General features: G+C 39.4%; 1 protein-coding gene across 2 annotated transcripts; it reads right to left on the bottom strand.

Annotated features, from left to right (window-relative positions):
• Positions 1 to 1,394: 1,394 nt before the first annotated feature.
• CLK4 (CDC like kinase 4) lies at positions 1,395 to 13,647 on the bottom strand. Of its 2 annotated transcripts, XM_074883318.1 has the most exons (14): positions 13,522 to 13,647; positions 11,388 to 11,447; positions 10,587 to 10,744; positions 9,319 to 9,544; positions 8,037 to 8,127; positions 7,583 to 7,649; positions 5,919 to 6,035; positions 5,640 to 5,806; positions 5,443 to 5,537; positions 4,233 to 4,362; positions 3,817 to 3,899; positions 3,240 to 3,319; positions 1,830 to 1,917; positions 1,395 to 1,747 (listed from the first exon to the last, which is right to left on the bottom strand). In XM_074883318.1, exons 2-14 carry the CDS (start codon positions 11,439 to 11,441, stop codon positions 1,610 to 1,612), a joined length of 1,494 nt encoding a protein of 497 aa, XP_074739419.1. In that variant the 5' UTR covers positions 11,442 to 11,447; positions 13,522 to 13,647; the 3' UTR covers positions 1,395 to 1,609. The 2 variants fall into 2 exon arrangements, with proteins under 2 accessions (XP_074739419.1, XP_074739420.1); XM_074883319.1 differs by lacking the exons at positions 8,037 to 8,127; positions 9,319 to 9,544; positions 11,388 to 11,447; positions 13,522 to 13,647 and having other exon boundaries at positions 10,587 to 10,651.
• Between the last annotated feature and the right edge of the window lie 1,979 nt (positions 13,648 to 15,626).

The raw sequence follows: 15,626 nt of genomic DNA, 5'->3' as shown, positions 1-15,626 counted from the left end.
GCATAGCTCAGCTGATACGCTCAGCCAAGCCCTGGCTTTGCCTCTGAAGGTGTGGAAAGTACCACGGGGAGGAGCAGAGGAAAGAATTCACTCCTGTCCTCCTCAGTCCTGCCGAGCTGACCTGGATGGTACCAGCTGTTACGTTTTTCTGTCATGCAGAGAAGAAACAATGATGTGAACATCAACATCTGAGGGAGGGGGGTGTCTATTATGAGATATAATCAAGCCCAGGAGGTGGCACTGGTTACAGAAGATAAGCTTTCAAAGCGTCTCCCAGCTCTATTCCACCCTCAAGTCAGAGATAGGCATGTCTGGAGCCTCTTGCAAATTAAGCCTCCTCCACATCACTGGAACAAGGACATCAGTTTAAAATCTTCCTGTGCATTAGGACTTACTCAGCAAGCACAAAAACTGAAGCCAGGCTCCTGCGGAGTTGAAACAATTCCGTTTCCTTCCTTAAAGGCTTGCATGGTAAAGTCAGGACTGAAACAAATGGCCAGAACTTACTTACTGCATCTACACTGAGAGCCTGAATGAACCCTTCCATGGAAGCTTCCCATCCTCCTGCTCCGCAAACCATCCGCTGCGCCAAACAGATTAAAAAGCATTGAACAAGACTGAGAAAACATCAACATGGGAGAGCAAAAACTACCCAAGTGCATTAATGGGGCTTGGAAAGTAGGACCATTATCTTCCCAGCTCAGCACCCAAGTTCAGGAGTCACAGCCGAGAACCCTCCTCCTCCCTCTTGTATTACAGTCCGAGAACAGTGGTTCTCAGGTGCCAAAGTTACTTATCAGTAATTAGAGATCAAGCTCCACAGAAATGTGTATTTGAAGACTTCAGAATTATCTTGTTACTATTGCAAGAGAAGGGCTTAAATACACCACAGTTCTGTGGCACGCAGTATTTACCTGCATTTTTCTCCAGGGGCAGTACAACCCTTCCAAAAGCTTTATCAAGAAAATGCTGATCTTGAATGAATCAAAATATTGTAAACATGAAATGTTACTTTTCAGACCTTACAAAAAAATTACCTATAAATACTTAACATTGAAAGCACCAGGCAAGTTTCCAGAGACTAATTAGCCAGCCAGAGCACAATGCATGCCCTTTTAACAGAAAATCTGGGAAAAAGGTGACCCACAAAAGAGATATTTAGAATATTCACTGTTTTCAACCATGTTTCAAAATGCCATCACAAGGTATTCAACAGGATGACTGGGTAGCCTTAACCCTTCAAATCTTTTCTTTATGACTAGTAAAAGGAAGCTAGTTAAAAACATTTCATGTTTTCCAAACTCGTTCAGCTAGTCCAGACTCCTCACCTGAAGTCAGATGCTTAACTAGCCCCATCTGCAAAAGCAGAGGGGGTAGTTTCAAAGAGGAAACTATTTTCAAAAATGAAAATTACTTTTATTTTTCACTTTGATACCCATAAGACTACAACTGTTCAACAAGGTAAACATAACAGTTATACAAAACATATGTAAATATTTACAGACTTAACTGTACAAAATAATTTAAAGTTTACAAAAGTTTCATGCAACCTCTGATGACTGACACAGTCTAGGAAATCTCCTTGAAGAAGCATAAAAGATCTTTGAATTTATTTATTTATTGGTTCAAAAAAAGGATGCTGCAAGGCTTCATCAAGAGTAATTCTTTTGGCTGGATCATATTCCAGCATCCTGCGAACAAGGTCAAACAGACTTTGATGTTCTGTGTCTTGGCAATGCATGAATTCCTGAAAGAAACAGAAGGCAGTATTTGAGAGAGATCCTTCACAAGTGCAAATCTAACCACGTAATACAAGTGTTGTTTCCTACCTTTAAAGGCTTACAGCGTCTCCTAACATATCGTCCCGCGGAACTGTGTTCATCCCAGTCCAATTGGTCATGGTGAAAATAATGCTTTCTGCATGACAAGGAAAATAAATTTAAGATAGTGTCAGTACATGAAGTGGGCAGATGCTTTTCTAAGAAGTTTTGAAACACCCTAAAAGCGTTCCTGCATATCCCTCTGCATTTGGGAGCTAACATCTCTTTTAGCTAATATTCATTCAGAGACACCTGTTGCTTTTATATTACCACTGTCACAATACTTAGAAAACAAGTCCTTCAGTATTCCAATCACCAAAGCAGCCACTGAAAACATATTTTCCACTACTGACATTTAAAGAGATGGATGTTTTCAGGTGTTCCAAGAGAACAACTTGGTCTCATCTGCTAGTAACAGAAAGACAGCTTGTCAATCTATCAACTTTTTAAAAACACTTCTTATAAAATCTGTAGAGTTTAAGTGGTTAACAACTATTTAACAAAATCAGATATTCCCAAGTGTCTTTAAAAAGTGTACTGGCAAATACAGGAGACTACTAGTGCAAAGAAAGTTCTGAAAAATCCACACCTCAGCATCACATTAACACTGCTTCCTAAGCATGATTTTAGTACGTAAATACTATCTGAATCCATTCCAGTTGCAGTTTCCTAAGTTTTTTTCTCATTTTTCAAAATGCATTGTTAATCAGTTGGACAACTGTAATAAACTAAATACATCACCCAACCCAGAATTACTGGAATGCTACCGTAACATGAGTTACAGGATTATCCAGGTCAGCTGGCAAGAGGACAACGTATTTCAGAAAAAGAATGGACTATCAAATCTCATGTGGTCTGTATTTTGGTCATACGGGGGTTAGGGGAGAACCCTGTGCTGGCTGCTTCTCCTTGCAATGGAAGTGGGAAAGTTCTGCTGCACGTAGTTATCTTTGAGGAAGAGGGAAAGATCACTGAAGCACCTGTCTGGGGGATATGATGGCACAGTGGAAGAGGCTGGCAGCTGTATTAGCAAGACAAGACCCTCTTTTTCATCTCAATATAAATCTTCTGATGACAGCAGGTTCTTTATTCTCACGGTTTATAGAAAGATGGGTGTCTGATACTGTTCTGGTGACCATACCGAACTTAGCTTTAAAGACCTAAGAACATTCATACTCAGTTACTGTTCAGGAGACTGGCATTTTCGTTGCTGGCATCCCAGACTAGAACCAGAAAAGGACTACTCACAATTATTTAATTCATCTAAATCTGACACAGTTTCTTGCAATAGACTGATAGGTAACAAGAAGCCTGGAAGTCTCTGTTGATCTTCAGAAGCCCACAGCTAGCAACGGAAACTTTAAAATTTCTTATAATAGGAAAATATTAGGCAACTTACTACTTCTGTAATGAACTTACCTGGATTTCTTGATCATGTGAGATGGCAGAGGCCCCAGTATTCTTTCCATCATTGCCAAGTGTTCTTTACTATCATGCGTCTGTGGAAAGAACAACAAATGCACTTAACACATTTTTCTACTCTCAGCCACTTGGTAACAACACTCATCTACAAACAAGGTGCTTGCCAAAGTACCATCACAGTATCTTTATGCATGATCACCTTAAATTATTAAAAATAAATTATGCAATGCAGTTTGTTATATAGCACTTTCCACAGTTAGAATGGCCCCTGAACAGAGTTCATACAGCAAGTTTTGTAGAAGTATGTTTTCTTTACTCTTAATTCCAGCAGTATCTTCACACTCTAGACAGGCTTCATCATACAAAAAGACAGAACAAATCATCTTAAAAAGTCTGAAGGAGATATCAAAGACATGTTTTCATGTATGTATGCTGTCTTTGCAACCTCATCTATATAGTCCTTAAAAAGCCTGTGAGGTTATGCCTTTTACAGTAACAGTGAAGTAGATGTCATTGAAACACCAAAATCCATAGTCTGTAACAAAAACGTTCAAATTTCACTTTATGTACGTACCTGAAACACTGTAAATCCTAGGTAATACTCAATCAGAATACAACCAATACTCCAAACATCACAAGGCTGGGACCATCCCAGTGCTGCAAAATAGGAAAAGTTTAAGTTTTACTTTTTAATATGTTCTCAAAACCTGTAATCCACAAAGCATACGCCCAGTTTCTATGCATTTACTGATCCCCATTTTCCCCCTCCACACATCTCCCCAAACCTTGGTGGGAAAAAGTGGGAAAGGAACATGTTTGGACTTCTGGTTTTAGAATATTCTTTTACTGTTTACTCTCAAGAATTCTAACACCACCATCTGTGGGAGATGACTGAATTATCAGAACCATGACCAACTACTCCAGTTTAGGAAGTAAAGACATCTGGATGAACTGCAATTAACTGCCAGAAGTTTTAAAATCTTTACTGACCTAAAATAACCTCAGGAGCTCTATAATGTCGTGTAGACACTAATGTGCTGTGATGCTCATCATCAAAAGTTGCACTTCCAAAATCAACGACTTTGATGTCTGTGTTTTTTAAAGTGCGTTCATCTCGCTTCTGCAAGAAAATCAAAATGCTGTTAGTATTTTTTAAAAGCATGCTTAGGCAAAAGGTATTCATCACACTGTATTTATCTTCAAAATACCAGTTAACATAAAATGCTAAAAATTAAAACCTATGTAACAAAATATTCTTTCCAAATACATCAATTCCTATTCAGCTCAAGCTCCAGGAAAGAGGAGTTGGTAACAAAGTGATTTAATCTCAATACTCGAAACAGCTGAGTAAAGACCTTTCTCAAAGTAACAGAGCTCCTCTCCTCTTTTGTTAACCTTCAAGTTAACTTCAGTTAGTTGTTACCTCTGTCTTGGTTTTTTCTGTCTATTGGTGCACACACTCATTTATATAATTTTAGCTCTAAAATAAAAGATAAAATCAAGCCTCATGCATAAACTAGAGGCAGTGGAGTCCATACTGCCTTCCTGTCTCTAACAAGTTTTTATACTCTGAAAAAAGAGCAGCAACGTAAAAAGAAACTTGTATTTCTGCCAGTGCTAGAAGTGATTTGTGCAGACAAGTTCTGACCCTAATGCTGTGTCTCAGTGTTTTCTTAGATTTAAAAGGAAGACACTGGTCAAGAACAGTCCTATTCAGGGCCCATGCCAATTATAACACTGCCTGATGATCAACATCACATGTTGATGACAAACAGAAAATTCATTTTAGCTATTAAGCCAAGGACTGGAAAACTAACAGGCACTTCAGACTCCAGGGTAATCAGAAATCAAGATCTGACATTACTCTCAAAACACAGTGATGCTTTAAAGAAAGGGATTCAAATGGCTTAATAAATATGAAAGAGAAAACCTGGCTAAATTCAAAACATTAACACAATGCTCCCCATGAATGCCAGAACTTCACTGAACAGCAAAGAACTTCAGTGATCAGATGAAACAGTTTAGTTCAAATCAGAGCAAAGTTACTTACTTAGCAGAAAATTAATACACTTCAAAGAGCACAAAAAAATTTTAGGAAACATAACTTATCACTTGACCTTTCTATACTTTTTTTTTCAAAAGTTCAGATGAAGACAGGATTATCCCAATTCAAGTTGGAAGAAACAAAGAGCAAACTTACCATTTTGGCATTGTACTTCACTATGTAATCAGACTCCACAAACAAGATATTTTCAGGCTTTAAATCCGTATGAGTTAGTTTATTATGGTGTAAAACTAGAAGGAAAAAACCAGAAGAGTATTCCATAATTAATACATTAATTTCCTAAAGGGAGAAAAAAAAGAACATATTTGATAAAAGTATTGATGTTTACTTACAGTTTATAGACTGGCAGATTTGGTAAGCCATATTTCTAATGTCATTAATATGAAATGGCAGAAAGCTGTTTTCCTTAATAAAGTCGTAAGTACTAAGTCCCAGTAGCTCAAAAACAATGCAAACATGGCCATGATGATCAAACCATTCCAGCATCTGGACACAGCGGCTTAAAGAAAAAAAAAACAAACCACAAATCAACCCAAATGAAAACTCAGTTGTATTGCATAATTATCTTCTGTAAGTCCTTGGTATGCTGACTATTCTGATTTTATACTTACAAAGTGCTGCTTGGATCCATGGTGTTTAAGTGTTCCAACACCTGTATTTCTGAACGGGCTGCTTCCCGGTATCTACCAACATTTTTCACAATTTTAACTGCTACGTGCATTCCTCTCCTTTAAAAGAAAGTGAAGCATCACAAACTGGATCAATTATTGCTAAATACCTACAACCCCAAAGCAGCTCAATCTTAACAAAAGAAACACAGGAAGATTAAAGGTCATACCAAATTACGAGTTGGATTAGGAGAATTTGGCTTAAGCACACTGAACTTAACCAGGACTCTTTTTACAAAGAAATGTAATACCAATCTTTCCTTTATCAAATACTCATAGCATATGCAACATTAACTACTCAGTCATTATCTCATCTAAGGTAGAATAAATATCAGGAATTCACCTGCAAGATGATTAAAAAAAATTAACAAAGTTCTCATCTGAGGAAAGTACTGAAAAAATGTAACAGTTTTTCATGCAACTTGCACAACTTGTTCAGTTTTTTGTCCAGTGCTTCTATGGAATCAGGGGAATTGAGTAACTTATGAAGTTTAGATTCCGAGTATTTTGTACTAGTGAAAACTGACTGCACTCAGTGTAACATTCAAACTGTAAGGCTATTACTTAAATGGAACACAGATACACAGTTCGTTGCATCCCATTCGCTCTTAGGACAGTTTTTAATTGTCTCTATAGAGCTATTTTGATTCTACTGACTTAAGAATACTGTCTGCCCTCACGACACCATCTCAAGCTCCTGAACAGACTTAGCCTGTGAAACAGAATTAACAAACAAAAGGCAGAGGAAAAAAATACTAGAAGCATGCCACAGAACTGCAGATATAAAACATGGGTTAAAATAATCTGAGTTTTAGTGACTGGCTACTGGAGTACTGTGCAGTCAGAAAAACTTCAAAGGATAATTCTGATTATGGAGATTGAGGAAAAATTTACAGCTCAAGCAATGGCTTTCATAAAGAACCAAAATTACTTTCTCAGCATCTCACTGCATCATCTTTTAAAAGTCAGTCTCCCAAACCAATTCTGTACTCTTTACATACCCTCACATTCTCTAGTTATGGCAACAGCACTTCTAGAACCAACAGAAAAACATAATGAAGCAAAACATAGTTTTCCTTCTTAAAAGGGGCAGATGACATCTGCTCAGTAATTAGTAGTTTTCACTATGTGGTTATACAGCTTGCACAGAAAAAAAGTATAGTCATAAAAAGGGTTATTTTTGAAAAAACCCGCTCCAGGCAAACGTCTCCCTGGACAAATGTGGTTAAGGAAGTTTATTGTTAAAGACAGATTCTCCAAAGCTTAGAGGAAAAACAAAGTATTTCCCTATATACTATCTTGTATAAAGTCAATACCATCCCAAGGCCTTTCACAGAGCAACAGAAGGAACAAAAAGCATTTATAGTATTGGGAGAGAGGACTGAAGAACCATAAAAACAATCGGGGACACACATGGTATCACCAGAAAATCCTTAAAAATTTTAAACCAGAAATGAACTTATGAGGTAACTCTCAAAACCAGTGCAATTTTTTTCTTAAATATACTGCAATACGTTCTTTGAACTGTGACTTTCTTTTAAAGTAAATGTCCATGAGCTAAGTAGTCTTTTTGTCATGAGATCCACTTGAAGATAACCAACACTTACATATCATGATCTATGCACTCCACTACTTTTCCAAAAGCTCCTTCTCCTAAAGTCGCAACAATTTCATCTAAAAAGAACAAACACAAGTTAGAATTATAAAACTACTTAAACAAGAATGAATATTATTAATGTAGATTTAAAAATGTGCCATTACAAAAGCATAATTACTTTAAATCTCAGCATCTGAATGCATTATTTTATTGGAAGGTGTCATGAAAACAGTTAGCCAAAAGACTATCTCTTGTTCTAATCTCAAGTTCATTTACTAATTGGAACTTTTGAACACAGTATTTAAATTCTACAGAAAAGAAGATATGCAAAAAAACAAAAAAGCACAAAAAAAACAGAACAAAAAGAGCAATGAAGATTTCTTTAGCCCCCCTCCTCTGACATACTATTCTAAACAGATTTTTTGCTGAAAAGTTTTTAAAAAGTGTTGAAAAATGTTCTATACATCTTGCTCTTAGAACGTCTCCACTTTCACAGATCAGGTGACCCTCCTCATCATCCTCTACACTCCTGGATCTTTTCCTTCGGTGACTCTTCTGGGAACGGCACCAAGATCGTCCAGCCAATCAATATATCAGAGTGAATTCAGGGCAGAATACGCAATTCATTCAGCGGGGAGATATTCAGGCATTCAGTTACACACCAGGCCACGAACAGTTGGCAGGAGCAATTTCAAATTCAGTCCCCAGAAATTCACAGGGCACAGTTTATGTTACAGAAGAAAAACATGGCAAGGAACAGATTTTCAGATAAATACTTAAAGTGATAAAGCAACAGAAAAAACAACACAATTTTGACTCTCAAACAGTGGCTTAACTGAAGACAGATTAAGAATGCAACATCACTATTTCTAATACTTTGCTAGCAAATAGCAAAACACAGTATTTATTTACATATCTAAGCTTTCAGTCAGGTGAAACATTTCTATTTTTAAAACACACACTTCATATAATCTAAACATAAAAAAAATCATGTAATTTTACTTCCCTCGTGTTTAGAGAGAGAAGAAAAATTATTCTGAAGTCCTTAATTTGCAGTTTATAATCTAATACAACTTGCTGTTTTCTTGCAGAAATGTGACATAAAACACCTGGAGCTGAAGATGTATCAGTGGGCATCATGCCAATACTGAGAAATTCAGAGAGCATGCCTTCAGAGAAGGCAAGCAGCAAACTTATCCCATCTTCAGTAAGACATTAGCTGCCCATAGCCAGGCATGTGGCTTATCAAAGGTTTCTGGAATCAAGCGTAGAACTGTAGAGCTTGTTCTTACCAATTTACCAGACATGCACATTTCATAGTTTCAATTAAGCTCACATTAAAAACGCATGTCACTTCAATTACTTTTACTAATAGGATGTATAACACAGTCTACCTGAAAAAGCATACTTCACTAGGCTGTAACACTAAAGTGACAACTGTACTTTGAAATAAGTTACCTGTTTTTGAGATAACATTTTTCAGATTAATCCCAGTGATCTGAACTACCAGCCACCTACATTCCCATCGTATAACTAGTACTGATGATAATCCCACCCCCCCACCCAACACTCTGATCCAAAAGTCTCAAGAAGACATTTATATGCTCACAAATGGACTCAACTACAAATCCTTTTTTAACATAGTATTTCTTAAAATAACTGTGACCAGGAATTGAAGTTCTAGCACTCACTTAAGTAGTCTATTACCACTAATTCATTAATAATAAAGTTAAAAATTACTCATACCGAATGTGATTGGTGACTGGAGCAATGATGCCTCTTATGCTTCCTTTTATGACTACTTTTCCTGCTCCGACCAGAGGATTTGCTATAGTGATGATGGTGACTCTTTTCATAGTCTCTGTGATAATGCCTGTGGTCATATACTTCACAGAAGTCATTTCTGTATTCCTCAACATATCTCCGGTCATGATGGTCTCTTTCATTTATGGCTCTATCGTCCAAATAATGACTGAAAATATATTTTAAGTGAATGTTCTCCACTTCAAAAACTTGAGGTTCCAACAAGATAAGTGACTTGAGCTGAGTTAGAGTTACATAGTATCTGTCTTTACACCAAGAATGTTTTCTAATTGACTCCCTCCCCAAAAATAGTGGAGCTTTTGATGTTACTTTATTAGGAATCTAACAACATTGTCAGTCTCAAATACATAGCAGCCATCCAGATGAACGATTTATAATCCATCCACAGTTTGCACAGTAAATAAGAGACTCCCTCAAAAAGGAGAAACACTCCCTAAATATAGCGAGCAACTCAATTACAATCTCCAAAGTTACATGATAAAACACTTTCAATACAGCAACAATCCCCTTCCATGCTTTCAAACTTGAAGTGTTAGAAAAGAAAAATAAACCCTGGGACTGAGAGAAATAGCACTGATTTTAATGCTCTGCATCAAACATTAAAAACCTCAGAGAGTATGTGGATCTTCTACACAGGAAAAAAAACCTTTAAGAAAGCTGCTGAGGCAAAAATCCCCCATATTGCTGTACACCTACCCCTTCCAGCATTTTATAAGCATAAGTATGAGCTCTTAAAAGAATTCCATGGGATCTTCTCAAGGAAAAAACAGAAAAACACATCTTTCCAGTGAAAGCAGTGTGGGAGAAAAAGCAAACCATCTCCAAATTAGTAAGAGAAACTCATACTTACCACTGTATTAAAAGATTAAACAAACCTTCTCCTCCTTTTGTTCACATTAAGTAAATGAAAAGGCATAGTTTTTACTTGACATTTAATACTGAATGTATTCAATACCAATACTTAACTGACAACAGTGAAACAAACTAGTAATATTTACTTGTTTTTATTAAAGACCTTCTATTTATTTGTTCAGGTACTATGTTAACAAAACCAACTACCTCATGAGCTTGTCTTAAGTGAGCCAGACTTAAAGAACTGACAATTTTGGGCACTCCAAAACTCTTACCCTGAAAACAGATTTCTTTTGGGCATAAGAAACATTAGCACTACTCAATTCAGAGTCTTATACCTTTCTGAAATGTGATTGGGTTTATAGTGCTTGCTTTCTTGTCCACTGCTGTGGGACCTTTTCCTGCGTTTACGGCTGCTGCTGTGCTTTCTTTGATCCCAGCTCTTTCTGTCGTCCCATTCAGGACAATGAGATTGTTTTGAATGCCGCATCTGCCACTGAAAAAGAAACAAATCAACAAAAACACATAAAAGACGAGAGTATTACACTGCTGTTTATAGGTGCAAGTCAACTACTGTATTTTAATCCAATATGACAGAACTAGAAAGAACCAAATAATTTTTTCCTCAGCTTCCCTCAAATTCTTTTGCTTTGGCCAGTAGACATAGCTTTCTCATCCTAACACTGTAACAGTTACGAAACACAAATCAAGATAAAATGGGCCGACTCATCTTCACTTAATAGCTTCAAACATGTCATTAAAACCTGTTTTAAATAAACCCTCAAGTGACTAAACAGCATCATTTCCTTGAAGAGTCTTCTGTTGAACCTTAATCTTCAAACACCCTCTCCAACAAAACCTGGATTTAGTTCTTCATATTACATTGTACAAAAGTTATTACATGAAAATTAAGTACGTACAACCAGTCTAAAAACTTCTCACAAATCTATTTATCAATCACTGTTAAACACACACTTTTTAAACTTTTAGCAACAATCACAGTGAACTCCAATATATTAACACATTATTAACACATAACTCTGGGCTACTATGAGCCAAGCCACAGTTTTTGAACCCTATTAGCATGCAAATATGTGGGTGTTTTACAATTCAGGTGATTTGCCAAAGACAAAACCCACCAGCTTCCGTTGCTGGATGTTATATGCAGGAATTCTGTGTTCAAACAGGTACATGCACAACTGAAAAAAAAAAAAAAAAAAGGAAAGTAAAGCACAGCTGTAGAATTAAAGAATATAACAAAACCAACCATTATTTGTTTACTCTTCTTTGGCAGGAGTTTTTGAAAATAAGCTTACATATCTATTTCAGTATATTCTAAAGAATTAACTAACACAGGACAAGAAAAAGTTTCCACAGTAAGCAGTGACAGCCAGAAAAGTAGTTTAGAAACAAAGCTAGCACTAAAAAAAAAAGATTGTGTAAATTTAAACAGAATTATTCCTCATTGGTTGCCTCTATACCAACTGGAGGTACTAAAAACTAAACTTTGAGAACATGTAAATGGCAAGCCTGTTCTGATAAAGAGGTTTTCCGATACTTTCATAATATTTGTGACAAGCTAGTAGTTGAAAAAACCCACAATAGACACCTGCACCTTTTTTTTACAGAAACCTATTATTAAAATACAATGCAAACAGCATGGCAAACTGCAAAAATAAGTAATTGGTACACCCTTTGAGTCAACCATGATCTAGGTCTCGCAAATATCTTATTCACTTATGATACATTAATAAGAAATAAAAATACTAATGTATCAAATGACAAACAAAAACGCCTGAGGGATCAAGACAAAATTAAAACCGATTAGTGTTTCATTTACATGCTTGAATTTCTTCTCTTCTTACCCGGCTCCAAAGCCACTTTTCCTCTATTTTCAACTTACGTAACTCAAATTATGAAACAGTCAGGTTTCAGTCACTCTACTTGGAGGTAAAGAGTTCCACACACACATTCAATTATAGGTGAATTGAGGATTTTACTTATTTCCCTTCCCCATTTGGCAGAAAGCAGGCTGCACTAAGGCTCTGTAGTGGACAAATATCTAAATAAAATCACCATTTAAGTGCCCTACAGAGAGGCGCTTGGGGATGGAAGGATGGACATCTGACACAAAAAACTGGAGAAAAGATTCAGCTGAAGAATAACTACTGCTTAACTACACTCAAGTGCACACAGAATTACAGCAATTAAGACGAAAGTTGCCAAGTTTTGTCCCTAAAGGAGCCAAGTAACTGCAGATGAGGAGGAAATTGTTAGAATTGGTCTGTGCAAGGCCTGAAGTGGCCACAATCCATGTTACAGTAGGAGCCACCTTAAGATTTTTTTACTATTATGCACTCCCTCTAAATTTATGCATCAAAGCACTTATGTAATACTGACAGCTGACATGAACATATGCATTCCTGTAGCATGTGGTCCTAATCCATATCACAGGCCACTTTCATTCCCACATTTTGCCATAAGGTTTCTCAAACAGGAGCCATAGACCTTTTGTAAAAGATCCATACGTAAAGCGCCTCAGGAAGGCCACAAAAGTCCTGCCCTAAGCTGCCTACACAGCAATTTCTAAATGTCTCTCCTCGAAAAGTTGGCAGCTGTACGGATCGGAGGAGGTCAAAGGCATATTCTTTTGAGATGACCAAAGTCCGCCAGGCCAGGCCGATATGAGAGCCTGGGGTACAAACACACAAGAGCAGATCCTACAGAAGACACCCACTACCCAACCCACGGCCACGAAGTCCACTTCCAGACCGGTCTTCCTTCGGGGGGGGGAGGGGGGAGGAAGGGGGAGGGGAGGGGGGAGGAAGGGGGGGGGGGGGGGGGTGTGTTAAGGAAGGGCTCATCTCCGTTGCCATCTGGGCAGGCGCCAGACACCTCCGTGCAAGCTGGGCTGAAGAGCCGCGTTGCGCGGCCCCCACCTCCAAAGTACCCACCGCACACGAGGCCCCAGTTATGCCCGGGCCAGCGCCCCCCGCCCCCCCCCCCCGCCTTCGCCATAGGACACCCTGATCGGGGGGGTTCTGTACCGAGGATCCCTCCTCCCACCCTTTTACCTCCTCAATCAACCCCTCACGCAAGGCTCTACGCTCACCCTGCTCCCTGGGCCGCAGAGGCGACGCGAGCAGCCCCCCTCACCAACCCTCTACGCCCCCTCCGCTTTCACGGTGCTTCGGCCCCCCTAGAAACGTAAGGGAAAGAGGAAAATAGAAAAAAGAAAAGAGCCCGAGAAAGAAGGCCGCCTCCACCACTTACAACTGAAAAGAAAAAGGCGAGCGAGCCCCGTGTCCGCCCTGCGCACGCAAACAAAATGGCGGCCGCGACCGAGCGCGGAGAAACTGCTTCCTCCTCTCTCTCCCTCTCGCGGCTTCTGTGCGGCGTGACGTCAGACGCACGGCACAATGGGCGGGCGTAGGACAAAGGCCGCCCCCTAGCGGAGGTGGGGGGAGGGGCCGAGCCCAGCCCTGATGAGCGGGGAGGGGACGGCAGAGGCCCCGCCCCCGAGCCCCGCCCCGCCCCGCCCCTGAGGTGCTGCTGCCGCCGCCACAGCCGCCATGGCGGCCGCTCTGAGGGGAGCGGGGCTCGGCCCGCCCAGCCCAGCCCAGCCCAGCCCAGCCCAGCCCAGCCCAGCCCAGCCCAGCCCGCACGCCTCGGCCTGGACCCTCCCCGCGCCCCTTTGGGGGGAGACTTCTAAGAAGCTTACGGCCGTGAAGGCTAAGGACCCAAATTCAAGCAGCGAGCTCGGGTTCAAAGGCTACCGCCGAGCTGCAGGGCCGCCCTCTGGTGCTGAGTGCTGCTTGGTCAAACAGGTGGAGCGGTCCTAAAACCATACCGCCAATTAATTATTCCCGATGAACTCACCAAACGTTGTGTTTAAGCAGTTCAGTGTCCAGGTTGATCACACTGTTAGGCCTGGCTTCATGCTCACAATGTTTAAGAGTAGCTTGCAGGTAAGTCTCAGGGGAGTTGTTACTCCACGTTGCTAACAGGCTGTACAGTAAAAAGCTAATAAAACTGATTATCCGCCCAAGCCCACCAGTTGTAACCGCCCCGTTCTCCGTGAGTAATTGCTCTGACAGCTGAAAAGAGTATGTGCATTGCTGAGAGCAAGCAAATCGATGTTTCCTAGTTTGGGGAGAGATGCAGGAGGTGCTGCTGGTGCTCCCCGCAGATTTGGGGCCGAGGAACACAGGGTGCTGGGCCTTACGCTGCTGGTGCAAGGCCTGATTCATACCCGTAGAAATGTATTATGGTGAATCAAGCTTAGTCATATGCATCCGGTAGGGACAAATGCTTGGTTGCTCCAAGAAAAGAAAACCCTGGTGCCACAGGTCTGAATTAATGCAGTACTGTACAGTGCAAAAATATTACCAACTCCTCTAGCAGTCACTCAGAGACTTTCATAAACTCAGAGAGATTCTTTTAAAGTAAAGCAAACCCAAAATGAAGGGAAAGTGGAACTGAAACAAGTTTCAAATTTATTAACTCACAGTGTTTTATCTGGGGAAAATTACAAATCTCTGAAGGGTAGTGGATAAATTGAAAAATTCCTGAACTCAGTGACACTTTCTCGGAATAATTTTAGCAAGTTTTACCTATAATACAGCAAGATTTTGCAACTGAAGCAAAAACCAGAGTATCTAATGTATAGCGTACTTTTTACTGAACAAGTGCTGATGTTTTTTTTAATGTCAGTCCTCCAAAGTATTAGCAAATGATACTAAAATGAAGATGTATGTTTGGTTTTGTGGTTTTAAATTTTTCATTAAAATTTGTTTGTCAGTGAGCTTAAGATAAGCATTTAAATGTGATTTGCACTAGAGTGAAAATCCTGTTTCTCTTTTTTTTTTTGAGAAACTAAGATATGGAGCATTAACGGCTGTTTGTTGCCACGTGGTTTTAAAAAAGCTTTTTACCTCATAGTCCTTGTTGTATACGAAATCTGTCAGTGCCAAATATGGCTTTGGTGCCAGTGGTTTACTCTTTCTCATTTAGCATGTAAATGTTTGGTTATTATTTATAAAACTAGCAATAACATCTGCAAAGTGTTAAGAGTTTTCCCAACATCTACTGATACAGCCCCTGCCTGAGAAATCCTCTCAGACTGCAAGCAGCAGAAAAGAGATAGAGGGATAAAATTACATATACAGAGAGCGAACATGCACACGTGAACATGTGTGCAGAAGTGGTGTGAACATGCAGAAAATATCTGTTGACCTGACATTAGCCAACTGTACCAGATAATTACAGTTTCTCACTGATTTCTTATTCCAAGAGGAATGTCTAGGAAAGGTATCTGGGTTTTATGGAAAGTTTCTTGCTGAAAGGCTGATGACAAACCAGTGGCTGGTATCCCTGGC

Source organism: Strix uralensis, chromosome 14 (assembly GCF_047716275.1).
Source record: "Strix uralensis isolate ZFMK-TIS-50842 chromosome 14, bStrUra1, whole genome shotgun sequence".
In the NCBI taxonomy this organism is placed as follows: domain Eukaryota; kingdom Metazoa; phylum Chordata; class Aves; order Strigiformes; family Strigidae; genus Strix; species Strix uralensis.
The sequence above is the reverse complement of the archived record's forward strand: the minus strand, read 5'-3'. Positions and strand labels throughout refer to the sequence as shown.

Bases quoted from the DNA above. Each gene is read 5' to 3' on its own strand.
- CLK4 (XM_074883318.1), bottom strand. From the start codon at position 11,441: ATGTACCTGTTTGAACACAGAATTCCTGCATATAACATCCAGCAACGG. The intron at 9,545-10,586 runs GTATAAGACTCT...ATATATTTTCAG, and splicing joins CCCAATCACATTTCAGAAAG to TCATTATTTGGACGATAGAG. The intron at 1,748-1,829 runs GTAGGAAACAAC...TGTTTCTTTCAG, and splicing joins GACGCTGTAAGCCTTTAAAG to GAATTCATGCATTGCCAAGA.